This window comes from Tiliqua scincoides, chromosome 3 (assembly GCF_035046505.1).
Source record: "Tiliqua scincoides isolate rTilSci1 chromosome 3, rTilSci1.hap2, whole genome shotgun sequence".
Taxonomy (NCBI): domain Eukaryota; kingdom Metazoa; phylum Chordata; class Lepidosauria; order Squamata; family Scincidae; genus Tiliqua; species Tiliqua scincoides.
In genome coordinates this window covers 147161922-147175313 of record NC_089823.1, presented here as the reverse complement: position 1 = coordinate 147175313, position 13392 = coordinate 147161922, and the positions used below count along the sequence as shown (strand labels likewise).

The following is a 13392-nucleotide window of genomic DNA, read 5'->3' as shown; positions in this document are numbered from 1 at the left end:
AAAGAGTATCAAGGCTCATCATCATATTACAAGGACTTGAAAATCTGTATCCAGGGATCAGCTGTGTAAAAAAACAAAAACAAAAAAAAGACTTCCATAATTTTCAGAGCTAGAATTTGCTTGAAGTAGATCTGCAAAATCTGGTGCACTTGAGAGCCTAACAGCCCAGACCTACCTAAAACGCCATGCAGTGGCATCAGCGCAGCCTCTGGTGCGTTGCACAGGGAAGTTTTGACTCCTGGAGATCTCCTCAGGGTAAAAGGACATTTATCTTCTTACCCTGGGTTAAGTCCCAGCAGCCTCTATGGGTCAGCTCAGGCCTGCACCATCCATATAGCTGGTGCAAGTCTGTGTTGACCCATGTAGGTGGATTGTGTCCAGGAAGGGGGTTTGATTAGGCAGGCAGGTGCTGCCACTGCCAAACCCACCCCCTTCCAGGCCTGAAACACCCATCCCTCGCCCCCTGCCCTGTTCCATTCGTCCCTGCCCTCTCCTGCCCACTCCACCCCACGCACCAGGCTTACCGGATCCAGTGGGCCTGCCAGTGTCACCACTGTGCACAGGAAGGCTCCAGCCTTTGTGCTGCCACAAAGTGCTTTAAAGCTGCTGTGCAGCAGCCTGTACCAGCAGAATGCACATTCCACCAGAGCTAGTGTTAGATGGGATAGGGCCATACATTTATTTTTCCAAGAGGTTGAAAGAATTATCATTTATATTATTGGTTTGTTTTTGAACAAGCAAAAAAACAAGCACAAAAAAGGCATCGGTCTACCACACATGAAATTTCTTAATTTGATAATGCAAACACCTGTGGGAACAACTCTGTAAGCTTAAATTGTAGAGGCCACCCAGACGATAGGTTTTTTCTTTTTGCTTGTGGGTATTTTGGACCAGTTCCAAATCAGGTCAGTAAGGCTATGGCCACAGCGAAAACACCTCATGAGGACGGATGGTATTTCATTATTTGCTACGTTAGACTGGAGAAATGTGAACCAATACCACACTTGGCAGCCATCAAGAAATTAGGGGAGGAGTACTGGCATCCTACTTGCAGACAGTCTAACTCAAGAGTCATAGAACTTGGTTTTCCATCACAGGAGTGGCCAGGTGGCAATCTACATAGTTGCCAAAGAGTCTATGAGACCCATAGAAAAGTTATGTGGGCTGCATGTTACCTACCCATTTGTATCAAAATACAGTTAGCATAGGCAAAAGGGTCAGTTTATCTAACATGTGGCAGCTGGTGTTTTAGCGTAAAACTTCAAACTGAAAATGATAAATATTTTAACTAATATGAGAGAAACTCTTCACAACAATGCTTCTAGAATTGATTTCTGTCACCCATGTTTTGGTGAGGAAAGCATATTTCTCTAACAGCACTCACTTCAATCAGCAGTACTTTTCATTTATTCAAAACTTTTCATGCAATTGGCCTCTGCATGCCCTTCAGTACTGGTACTAGGTTGCTGCGGGCCCTGGATAAAATTCTGCCCTGGGTCCTCCTAGTGTCCCAGGTCCAGTTCCTGACAGTGTATTGGGCACTACCACTGCCACTATTGAGGGTTCAGGGAGCAACCCCCCCCCCGGTAGACCCTCTGGTGGACATGGACCTTTGAGTTCCTCTTAACATTTGAGGACCTCCAGATAGCATAGGAAGGGATTGCTGTTTTTGATATTGCTTTAGTGTAAGTACTTCTGAGACGACATATATTTAAAGTACTGTGAGCATTTGGAAAAAGAAAATATTTATATTAATATTAGTTATTTTTTTATTAAAAGTACTGCTGGTTTTAGTCTAGAATGATGTTTTTTGTCTTAAATAGACTGTCACAGAAAAGCATAAAATGAATGTACCAGAAACGATGAATGAAGTTTTGGATATGTCCGATGATGAAGGTACGTATAATGAAGGGTTTGTTTATTTTTAATGTTCGCAGCAACTTGCATTCATGCGAAACATAACAATTATACATTTGATAAACTTTGATGTATTTTTTTGGTTAAAATTGTGACATTAAATTGTTTTGCTGAAATCAAGTAGTTTTCTATTTTAATTGACTTAACATTTTGTTCGCTTAAATCGTGCAGTTCGTAAAGCGAATGCCCCTGAAATGCTCAGTGATGGTGAATATATTTCAGAAATTGAAGAAGGTATTTCTGTATTTTGTTTTGAATTGCAGTGGGAGCTACCCTTCAACGTTTTCATTTTCTGTCCTAACTTGATAAATCAAAGCTTGCATATACACTACCATTTAGGGAACTGTTAGGTTCCAGGTGAAAACCCAATAGCATTGCCTCAGCCATTTGTGGCAGAAGGGTGTGTGTGTGTATGGCCTGGTTACACCTATTGAAAAGGCACTTACTGCTGCATTCTAGAGGATGCTGGGATTACATCTGAGCTTGAGTTGCAAATGCTCTATTGCCACAACACTTTTGAAAGAGTGTCATAGGAGTTATGCTATTTCTCGATAAGAGGGAAGATAAGCACTTGAAATTCTCTTATGCTGGAGTAGCTTTGTCTGGTCCATGTTCTGAAAGGGGCTTGCATTTTCAGCGTTGTGCAGAAAAAGAATTTCAATCAGTGCAGCTTCCTTTTGATAGTAAAGGAAGAAGCTGCATCCAGTAAAATTCTCTTTTCTATCAACATTGAAATGTATAGGAGTTTTCTTGGTATTTGGTCCTGGCAATCTACCTTGAAGAGCTAGGATTTCAGTAATAGCAGCCCAGTCTACTATATCAGGAAGCGTATTGGCAGTAAGGATATCAGGAGCTGCCTGGATTGTTCTGTCAAATCCAGGGTTTTTTTTGTTTTTTTTTTGACAACAATTTTTCATGTTCTCTGGCAGACGGTTTCCCCAGACCTGCAGCCTGTGATACTTTTAACCGGACAGATGCAAGGGCTTACTTTCTGCATGCAAAGCATATGTACTACCAAGAAGCTGTGGCAATATATTTCAGGCAGATCGTTGTACTTATTTTTTTTGTTCCACCCACTGAAATAACTACAGTACATTGAGATTGCTGACTTACAATGAAAAGCACCAGTGGTACATGGTTGTGTATATGCGGCTGACTTCTCTTTCACTAACCTTCCTTATTAATTCTCTTAGTAATAATTGTGCCTTCATGCACATTATACTTTTCATAATTACTGCAATTACTGAGGATAACCCCTTGATTTTGTCCAGATTTCTTTCTTTACTGTTTTAATCAAACACAATTAACCTTCTTGGGGTATTTTCTTATGTAACTGCTGCTTTTTGTAAAATAAAGAGTTTATGATCATTTTAATTAAACTGATGAATGTGGTGCATATGAAAATATTGCTGAAGGAAAGGGGGAGATGCCTATCAACCAGGAATACATCTGGAAAGCACCCAGCAGTACGGTTTTAATATCTGGTCTCAAATGTATAGCAGGTACTGGAACTACTAATTTAAATACTAATTTAAATGCTGGTAATATTTGACCCCAAACAAAAGAGCTTTCATTGATTATTTTTTAAAAAACACACAACTATGTACTGTATTGTTACAACTGTGCAGTTATGCAGTTGACCTTTTCTGTATACTTTTTTTTAGAAAACCTGTACCTGACAGTAGACTTAGAGGTCCTTGCTTAATAGGCAGTTTGACTGCTAGAATGTACTATGGGTAGCACATACCTGCAGAGTGGTAGACGTAGAAATTGGTTTGTCCAGTCTGGAGAATGTTTTTGATTTTCTTTTCTTTTTTCTTTTTGGTTGATGAACTGAGAGTTGACTTTGAGAGAGTGGCCTTCAGACCAAGAAAATAAATTGTACTGACAAGTAATTAGAAATCCTTCCATTGTGTTTGCAAAAATTATGTCCTGCAGAGTTAACTAAATGGTTATTTGCATACTTGGTGGAGTTCTGCCCTGAATTCATTGATCCGGAAACTAAAACAGACCTGAGAATCATAAATTCTTCCCTTCTTAATATTTTGGATGGCTTTCTTTTTCTTTCTCCATACTGGCAAGGTTTCAAGGAACAGTCATTCTTCCTTTAGAAGCAGTGGTAAGAGTGGATTAAGTGACAGTAAGCAACTTTGATATAAAAAGTATAAGCTTTAAGCACAGATAGCTAGAGGGATTTTCATAGAAAAATGGTCACCGATATTCGGCGGTCCCAGTTATTTTGGACTGAAACATAGATAGGTTGTATTCTCATCAGGACTTACTGTAAACTTTAGTTTGGTACCTCTCAGGTCTTCTGAAACCCTGAAGGATTAGGTAGTCCATATCTAACTATACTTTGACCTCATCGTAATTTGATAATGAGAGGTCCATGACTAGATGCTGTTGGTCAACATCCTCAAGAATAGATGGGTACGTTGCTTCTTCCATGATCTGAAATTTTACCATAGCCTCTCCTGCAATACCTCTTTATTAGCCCTTGACTTTTTTCCCATTGTGAATTAACACATAGATCATCTAAAAGCAGCATGATCCAACACATGTCCTGCAGCCCCCAAAAACTCTGCTGCAGCCCCCCTCACCTCCTCCTCCTGCTTCAGTGGATTTTTGGTCTTCCTGCCACACCATTCCAGCTTCTCCTATGGAGAGGGAGGAGCAGGAAGAGTGGGGCAAGGAGAATGGAAAGCCCTGCCACACCTACCACCACCACCTTCTGACTGAGCCTGCTAAGTAACTTCAGTGTGGGTTCAGAACCCAGGAGTAATTGGTGGAATTACTTCCATGTCTGAGCAGTCAGGGAGTCATGCCAGGGTTTTGCACTCCACCCCCCGGCTGCCAGAAGTTGGACCTCCCTGATCTAGAGCATGGGTGCCATTTCAGAATGGTGAAAGGTCAAACCATATAAGATTATTGCTCTCGATCATCTATGTCTCAATCCAACTCATCGGTTAAATACACTGATTGGTAACTACTACTAACAATACAGTGGGGCCTATGTACTAGGTAGGCACACAAAAAGCGTATATCTGTTTGCTTAAAGAAAGAGAGAAAATGCTTTATTTTTATTGACAACATTTCTTTCCTTCTTATAAAGTACAGATGGGCCCCCATGTCCGTGGAGCCTATATCCGTTGCTTCAACTGTCCACAAATTGGTGGGGCGCACCCCTGCATGCCTGTTAGCATTGTTTAAAAGCTTACCGGCAAAGTGTTTCTTGCTTTAACAGGTAGCTGTAAGCATTCAAGCTTATCGTGTGCCTTGAGCAGGCTACCAGCAGCCTGAATGCTTGACAAAACTAGATCAAAAGTTAACAGGGAGCAGGACATTGCAGGCACCCTTCCCCCCAAACTGTATCCACAGTTTCCATATCCATGGGAGGGTTCCTGAAATGGATCCCCTGTAGATACAGGGCATGCCTGTATAATTAAAAGTGTTCTCAGCAAATGTTCTCAAAATACACTGCTTGTTTACAGTTTAATCCTGAATATATCCCAGATATATTTAAAGCTTTCTCAGACTCCTCCCTCCACTGCCCTCCATCTCTGTTTGAAATCTGTAATTATATACATGCACTAGGGTTTGCATAATTTCTAAAATTTTACAGAGGGCCTAGTATGTTGTTAACATTAAGAGCATGTCTCCTGGGACATACTTCTAACACCAACAACATACTATTCACTCTAGAAAAAGCTCAGTTGATCTTAGCGCCTCCTTCTTCAGAGTTTCTGCACTTCGTTATTTTCATATTAATGAATAATTGAGCTGCAAGCACTGAGAATTCTTTGCATTTCAGAAAACAGGAAATGCTCTTGACAAATAATTGCTTGGGGAAAATGGTTTGTTTACATTCTTTAACTCCTGCCAATCACTCCTCCTTTTTAGAGTGAGATCCAGCTGTGTTGCATCTTTGTTTAAAATAAGTCTCAGTAAGGGTGATTGCCTCAGGCCACAGATTAGCTGGTGGCACCCATCTCCAGCTTTTCTCTTTCCACTGCTTCTCCTCGTCCCACTCTCTGGATTGGAAAAGGAAGAGGGTACAGAGTGGAAGTGTAGAGGAGATAAGAGTGGTTGGCTAGAGTGTTGGAAACCAATCTGCAGCCTATAGGATCTCCATCCCCATCTTTTCCAGTCTAGGGAGGGAGAGCAGAGGCTGTCACATCACTGGGTATTAAGGTGCAGCATTTGGTATGCTGCTTCAGGAACCAGGGGGACTTGGGCTGACCATGGTCTTCATACTTCTATTGCACGTGTGACTACATGTACTTAGGAAGGCTATTGGTCACCAAAAGGCCCCCTCCCGTTTGTTACAAGAATGTAGCTAAAACCTATGATGTTGTCAGCTTCACGAGGGCTTCTCTTAATTGAAGTATTTTTAAGAACAAGTGGCTGTAATTTTTGAGGAGAGAGTTGTGTATAATTCTTCATGTTTTATTCCATTGTCTTACTTACACTAAGCATTAATTACTTGGCTGAGGGCCCAATTCTATTCAACATTCCAGAGCTGATGAAGCTACAATGCAGCCTCGAGGTAAGGGAACAAATGTTCCCCTACCATGAGGAGGTCTCCATGACTGCCTCCCCACTGCAGGATGCAGCACACACCCTCTTGGCATGGCTGCATTGGCACTGAAAAGATGGATAGGATTGGGTCCTGAAACGCACTATCTGGTGTGGGAAGACAGAGAGCAACTTGAAATGAGGTTCATTTGAGAACTTGTTTTCTCTAGTATTTTTTTTCAAATGATTGGCTACCGTTTTGTCCCATATTTCTCATGTGCAAGGCTTCAGGAACCCTGGTATCAGTTTCACAGCTTCTGTTGAAAATTACTGTAATGAAGTAGAATGAGTGTATGAGAGGGAGAGTTTTTCTAAGGGCCCAGTCCCTCCCTGCTGATGCAGCCGCACCAATGGAGCACATGCTGTATCCTGCGGGGGCGGGGGCAGTTGTGAAGATCTTCTCAAGTTAAGGGAACATTTTCCCTTATCCTGGGACAAGTTCCCACTGTCCCAATGAACCTCCTCGAATCTGTGCCAGCTCTTTTGCTCAAGCAAGTCTGAGGACAATAAAGGAGAGGGAACAGGGTTAGAATCCAGCACATACTAATGCCACTGAGATCTTCCCCCTCTCTGACCCATTCTGCTCACCCCTAGCCACCAGTTTACCTTCTGGTATTTCTGCCAGTTGTGGCAGTAGACCATGACACATTGGTCGTTGGCGGCACACACCACCATATAGCAATTTATGACAGCAGAATTGTGTTCCGCTGTCATAAATGGCAACCTAGTCCTAGTTAGGACTGAGCTGTGAATTTATAATCATTGGTAATGGCACCGTGTGTTGTAGAAACAAAACCATGTGGCTTGCCCCAGCCAAAGGATTAAAGAGAAGTGTAGGAAAATGAGGCTGAGATTGGTGGGAGCAAAAACAAAGAAAGATGGCACCAATAACAATACCATGAGTGGAATTGGTAGAAAAGGAGCCCGCCTCCAAGGGGCTGGAAAGACCATTTGTGGGGGGAAGGAGCAGGGGTGAGAAGCCACAGGCAGTTCTGAGGGAACCCAGATGACACGAATCACTGCCCCTCCATCCAGTGCCTCCTCCTTTCTCACTTTCATCCTTCTCAACCCCAGCCTCAGCAGAGCTCTGTGGCTTCCTGACCTGTGGAGGGAACTAAAGCTAAACTCTATTGTCATGTACTTGAGATAGGCACCAAAAATAGAGGGTTCTGACAAGCCTGGAGGATGGTCTGAGAGAGAGCTGAGCAACACTGTTTAGGCCTGTGGGAGCTTGCTAAGTTTGGCGCCTGCTGTGCGTGGCACTTGCAGAGCTCAGCAGGAGTGGAGTGGTTTGCAGTTGCCTCCTCTATAGCGATTCCAGCGCAGGCATCATCAGCGGCCAAGAAGGTGGCAGCAGGGTTGGGGTGGGAGGGAAAGGAAGAGATGGTCAGGCACATGGAAGAGTCTCCGCAGCAACACTTGTTATTGTAATGCTTGTCCTCTCCCCCCAGTCCTGTTTTATATTCTTCCTTCACTGCCTCTGATACAGTTTAGCTTTCGATCTTGTACCTTGGCCCAAAAGCCTCACAAGCGCACCACAGAAACAGATACAGGATGCGTCACCCTCTCCTTCTTCCCACCCCACTTCCCCCCTGAAAAAAGCACCAGAGGCAGCAACAAATCGGGTCCCTCCTTCCCCTCAGCCACTCAGTGTCTCTGGAGTTTTGTGTTTCTTCCTTCAGTCAGCTTGGAAAGTTGTGCACCTTTTCTTCCCCCAGCCACTACTTTTTCACTCCCATGATTGCTTGTCCATGAAGGAGATTTGTTTCCAGCATTAGCTGCCTCCAAGGCAGCTGCTTCTGGGAGGACCTGCACTTCTTCATATCTGTGGCTTTGCCTGTAACATAGATCTGGATTTGCCAGGAACATCCATCTGGTTTAGAGCAGACTAGCATGGTGTTGGTGGTGGGACTACTTGGGAAGCTGCACTGTGGAGCAGGTCTGGGGCACAGGCAAGGACCCAATCACCTGCAATGAAAGGGAGAGCCAAGGAAAAGTTGCTAGGAGGAACCAGGGAATAGAGGAAGGTGCACAAGTGCATACCCAAACACAGATGTAGAGCAAGATTTGCATATTTTCTCTTCTGTTATTTGCAGTTAATGAATTCCTAGGTGAGAACAAAGTGCTTATTTCTGGTCACTGCCAGCTTAATGACATCGCTTTCTGCTTAGTGACATCACTTCCGGCCCTAGGTCGGTCCAGAAAGATTGTCTTTTTAAAAAGAGGGTTCTGTCTCTAAAGAGTTTGGGAACCATTGCACTAGATAACAATTACCAGACAGCACTTTTCTGAGGAAAATTTCACCAGGAGTAACTTTACCTATCCTCTGAAGCTCATGCAGCAAAGATACACATGTCACTTATACTTGTATCCTTATCATGATCACATAGCCAATTGTATTGGCAACCTTCAGTCTCGAAAGACTATGGTATCGCGCTCTGAAAGGTGGTTCTGGCACAGCGTCTAGTGTGGCTGAAAAGGCCAATCCGGGAGTGACAATCCCTTCCACACCGGGAGCAAGTGCAGTCTGTCCCTGGTCTGTCTCCCTGGCTATGGGCCTTCCTTCTTTGCCTCTTAGCCTCAGACTGTTGGCAAAGTGTCTCTTCAAACTGGGAAAGGCCATGCTGCACAGCCTGCCTCCAAGCGGGCCGCTCAGAGGCCAGGGTTTCCCACTTGTTGAGGTCCATCCCTAAGGCCTTCAGATCCCTCTTGCAGATGTCCTTGTATCGCAGCTGTGGTCTACCTGTAGGGCGCTTTCCTTGCACGAGTTCTCCATAGAGGAGATCCTTTGGGATCCGGCCATCATCCATTCTCACGACATGACCAAGCCAACGCAGGCGTCTCTGTTTCAGCAGTGAATACATGCTAGGGATTCCAGCACGTTCCAGGACTGTGTTGTTTGGAACTTTGTCCTGCCAGGTGATGCCGAGGATGCGTCGGAGGCAGCGCATGTGGAAAGCGCTCAGTTTCCTCTCCTGTTGTGGGCGAAGAGTCCATGACTCGCTGCAGTACAGAAGTGTACTCAGGACGCAAGCTCTGTAGACCTGGATCTTGGTATGTTCCGTCAGCTTCTTGTTGGACCAGACTCTCTTTGTGAGTCTGGAAAACGTGGTAGCTGCTTTACCGATGCGCCTGTTTAGCTCGGCATCGAGAGAATGAGTGTCGGAGATCGTTGAGCCAAGGTACACAAAGTCATGGACAACCTCCAGTTCATGCTCAGAGATTGTAATGCAGGGAGGTGAGTCCACATCCTGAACCATGACCTGTGTTTTCTTCAGGCTGATTGTCAGTCCAAAATCTTGGCAGGCCTTGCTAAAACGATCCATGAGCTGCTGGAGATCTTTGGCAGAGTGGGTAGTGACAGCTGCATCGTCGGCAAAGAGGAAGTCACGCAGACATTTCAGCTGGACTTTGGATTTTGCTCTCAGTCTGGAGAGGTTGAAGAGCTTTCCGTCTGATCTGGTCCGGAGATAGATGCCTTCTGTTGCAGTTCCAAAGGCCTGCTTCAGCAGGACAGCGAAGAAAATCCCAAACAAGGTTGGTGCAAGAACACAGCCCTGCTTCACTCCGCTTCGGATGTCAAAAGGGTCTGATGTGGAGCCATCGAAGACAACAGTGCCCTTCATGTCCTTGTGGAAGGATCTGATGATGCTGAGGAGCCTGGGTGGACATCCAATCTTGGGGAGAATCTTGAAGAGGCCGTCTCTGCTGACCAGGTCGAAAGCCTTTGTGAGATCTATGAAGGCTATAAAGAGTGGCTGTCGTTGTTCCCTGCATTTCTCCTGCAGTTGTCTAAGGGAGAATACCATATCAGTGGTGGACCTGTTGGCTCGGAATCCACACTGCGATTCTGGATAGACGCTCTCTGCAAGTACCTGGAGCCTCTTTAGTACAACTCGGGCAAACAGCTTTCCTACAACGCTAAGGAGAGAGATGCCGCGGTAGTTGTTGCAGTCACCCCTGTCACCTTTGTTCTTGTACAGCGTGATGATGTTTGCATCCCTCATGTCTTGAGGTACTCCACCTTCTCTCCAGCAGAGACAGAGGATTTCATGCAGCTCAGTGACGATGATCTCTTTGCAGCATTTTAGGACTTCAGCAGGGATGCTGTCTTTTCCAGGTGCCTTGCCAAAGGCAAGGGAGTCCAGGGCCACGTGAAGTTCTTCTAGGGTTGGTTCACTGTCAAGCTCTTCCAGCACAGGCAGGCACTCAATGTTGTTCAGTGCTTCTTCGGTGACTACATTTTCTCTGGAATATAGCTCAGAGTAGTGCTGCACCCAGCGTTCCATCTGCTGCGCCCGATCCTGGATGACCTCGCCTGTGGCAGACTTCAGAGGGGCAATTTTCTTCTGTGTTGGACCTAGGGCCTGCTTGATACCATCATACATCCCCTTGATGTTGCCCGTGTCAGCTGCTATCTGTATCTCGGAACAGAGCTGGAGCCAGTAGTCGTTAGCACATCTCCTGGCAGTCTGTTGGACTTTGCTGCGAGCAGTTCGGAGGACCTGCAGGTTGCGCTCACTGGGACAGACCTTGTATGCTGCTTGAGCTCTCCTCTTTTCCTCAATGACTGGTGTCAACTCCTCAGAGTGGGCTTCAAACCAGTCTGCCGCCTTGTTGGTCTTCTTGCCGAATATGGACAAGGCGGTGTTGTAAACGGTATTCTTGAAATGTTCCCATCTGTTGGATGCATTTGCGTCGGCCGGGCCTGGAAGAGATTCCTCAAGCGCTTGTGCAAATTCCTCCACTTTTCTCTGATCCCGGGTCTTGCTGGTATCAATGCGAGGTCTTCCTTCCTTTTTCGTGTGATACAGTCGCTTTGTTTGCAGTTTCACTCTGCTGCACACCAGGGAGTGGTCAGTGTCGCAGGCAGCACCATGATAACTGCGTGTGATCTTGATGCTGGGAAGGCTGGAGCGTCTGGTGAGGATCAGGTCGAGCTGGTGCCAGTGCTTTGATCTTGGATGTCTCCAAGAGACTCTATGTTGGGGCTTTGTGTTGAAGAATGTGTTGCTGACACAGAGACCGTGATGACAGCAAAACTCTAGCAGGCGTTGGCCATTTTCGTTCATCCTCCCAGTGCCAAACTGACCTAAGCAAGTGGGCCATGAACTGTTATCAGCACCAACTCTAGCATTGAAATCGCCGAGAATGAACAATGGCTCTTTTACAGGGATTTTCTTGACAGTGGTGGCCAGGTCATCATAGAATTTGTCTTTGGCTTCTGCTGGAGACGACAGAGTCGGTGCATAAGCACTGATGAGAGTGATAGGTCCTGCTGATGACTGGAGCTGCAGGGACAAAATTCTTTCACTTCCCACAGTAGGTGGGATGATGGATTTCAGCAGGGTATTTCTGACCGCAAAGCCAACGCCATGTTCCCTGGTTTCGTTTGGTGGTTTTCCCTGCCAGAAAAATGAGAAATTTCTCTCCTTGACAGATCCGGAATCTGGCAGCCTAGTCTCTTGAAGGGCGACGATGTCCATCTGCAGTCTGCTCAGCTCCATGTCGATGACAGCTGTTTTGCGTGCGTCGTCTATTTCTTGCAGGTCATCAGAGAAGCCAGGTGTCATTGTCCTAACGTTCCAGGTGCCCAGCTTTAGGGCAGTAGTTTTCTGTTTTCTGTTGCATGGTGCAGAGTTGTCGATCCGCTTGTCGGTTTTCACCCTAAACCCCACGCACCCCATGAGGTTAACGGACCGTGGCGAGGCAACACCTTACTGGCTGGGGACTGCCCAGCTTAAGGCGGGCGGTAGCTGCCCAATGAGATGCAATGATCTCTCCCACCGTCGGAAGCAGCCCCTGGCGTCATGCTCTACGCCAATCGAGCAAAGACTTATAACCGGTAAACTGCTGCTTCCCGTGTTGTGCCGACGCCGTATGGCGAAGTTGGAGTGTCCTCTCCAGTGCGCGAAGCCTGGGTAAAGAAGGTATGGAGGATAGGCTGTTACCCATGCAGCAAATCCCCCCTCTCCACGTCGCTGGAATGGTCCAATGGAAAGGCAGACGCCAATACGGTTGGTTCCAGCGGCGTCGCAGGAGTTGCCAGAACGTGACTGTGTTCAGCCATGAACTGCCTAAGGGACTCCGGCTCCTGATTTTGCCTCGAGGTTGACTCCTGAAGCCTTTTCCAGAACTGGATGTAGCCACAAGGCAGTGGAGGTTTGGGATCAGAGTTTCCTTCTCTTAGATGAGCTGCCTTCCTAGGCTGACGAGTCCCATCTACCCGGTGGCTGTTTAGTCGCCTCTTACGACAAGTACAGCCAAACTGAGGGCCTATTCTTGGCCCCCAGCCCCCAGGGGTAAGCCAATACATAGCCAATACTGCCCTATCTTTTGTAACCCTTTCCTTTTTCTTCTTTGATTATCTTTGTGCTCTAACTTTGTGTGTCCCTGTGCAAACATTTTTATCTCCTTCACACAGCTCCCTGCTCACTTGTTACCCCTTTGTATATAACATGGGAATGGTAGGTATTGTGATTGTATATGGTACATCACCATGTTGTTTGCTTTAACTTTTGAGAAGCATATACATCCTTTTCTATTGTGCTTATAATACCTGAATGTGCTACAAAGCAGGGCTGGCCTTAGGGCAGTTTGGCCAAATTGGGCCCCATGCCTGGAGGGGCCCCGCACTGGCACAGCAAGCAGAGTGCCCACAGCTGTAACTGGCACCTCACTGTTTCTGACACTCTAGTATGGAATCTTCCATGCCGAGGCATCACAAGGAGAGTGTGGCAAGCTGAGCATTGCCACTTGACAACCCTCCCTTCCTCTTGCCTTTGGGTCCAAGTGGCTCAAAATCGCCTCCCCCCTCCCACAGAAGCAGTTAGCAGTGATGCCACTGCCAGGTACCTCACTGCTGCTGCTCATCCTGGTGAGTGGGGGGGGGGCGGGCTG

At 46.1% G+C, this 13392-nt stretch overlaps 1 protein-coding gene across 3 annotated transcripts in view; it reads left to right on the top strand.

The window, feature by feature from the left end:
* ANK3 (ankyrin 3) overlaps positions 1-13392 on the top strand; it is a 435851-nt gene that overhangs the window by 330636 nt on the left and 91823 nt on the right. For 2 of the 3 annotated variants that reach the window (XM_066618756.1, XM_066618758.1), the window contains 2 exons: positions 1824-1896; positions 2089-2151. In XM_066618756.1, the coding sequence (XP_066474853.1) occupies positions 1824-1896; positions 2089-2151 (136 nt within the window). The remainder of the gene's footprint in view (positions 1-1823; positions 1897-2088; positions 2152-13392) is intronic. The other variant, XM_066618757.1, reaches the window with a different exon arrangement.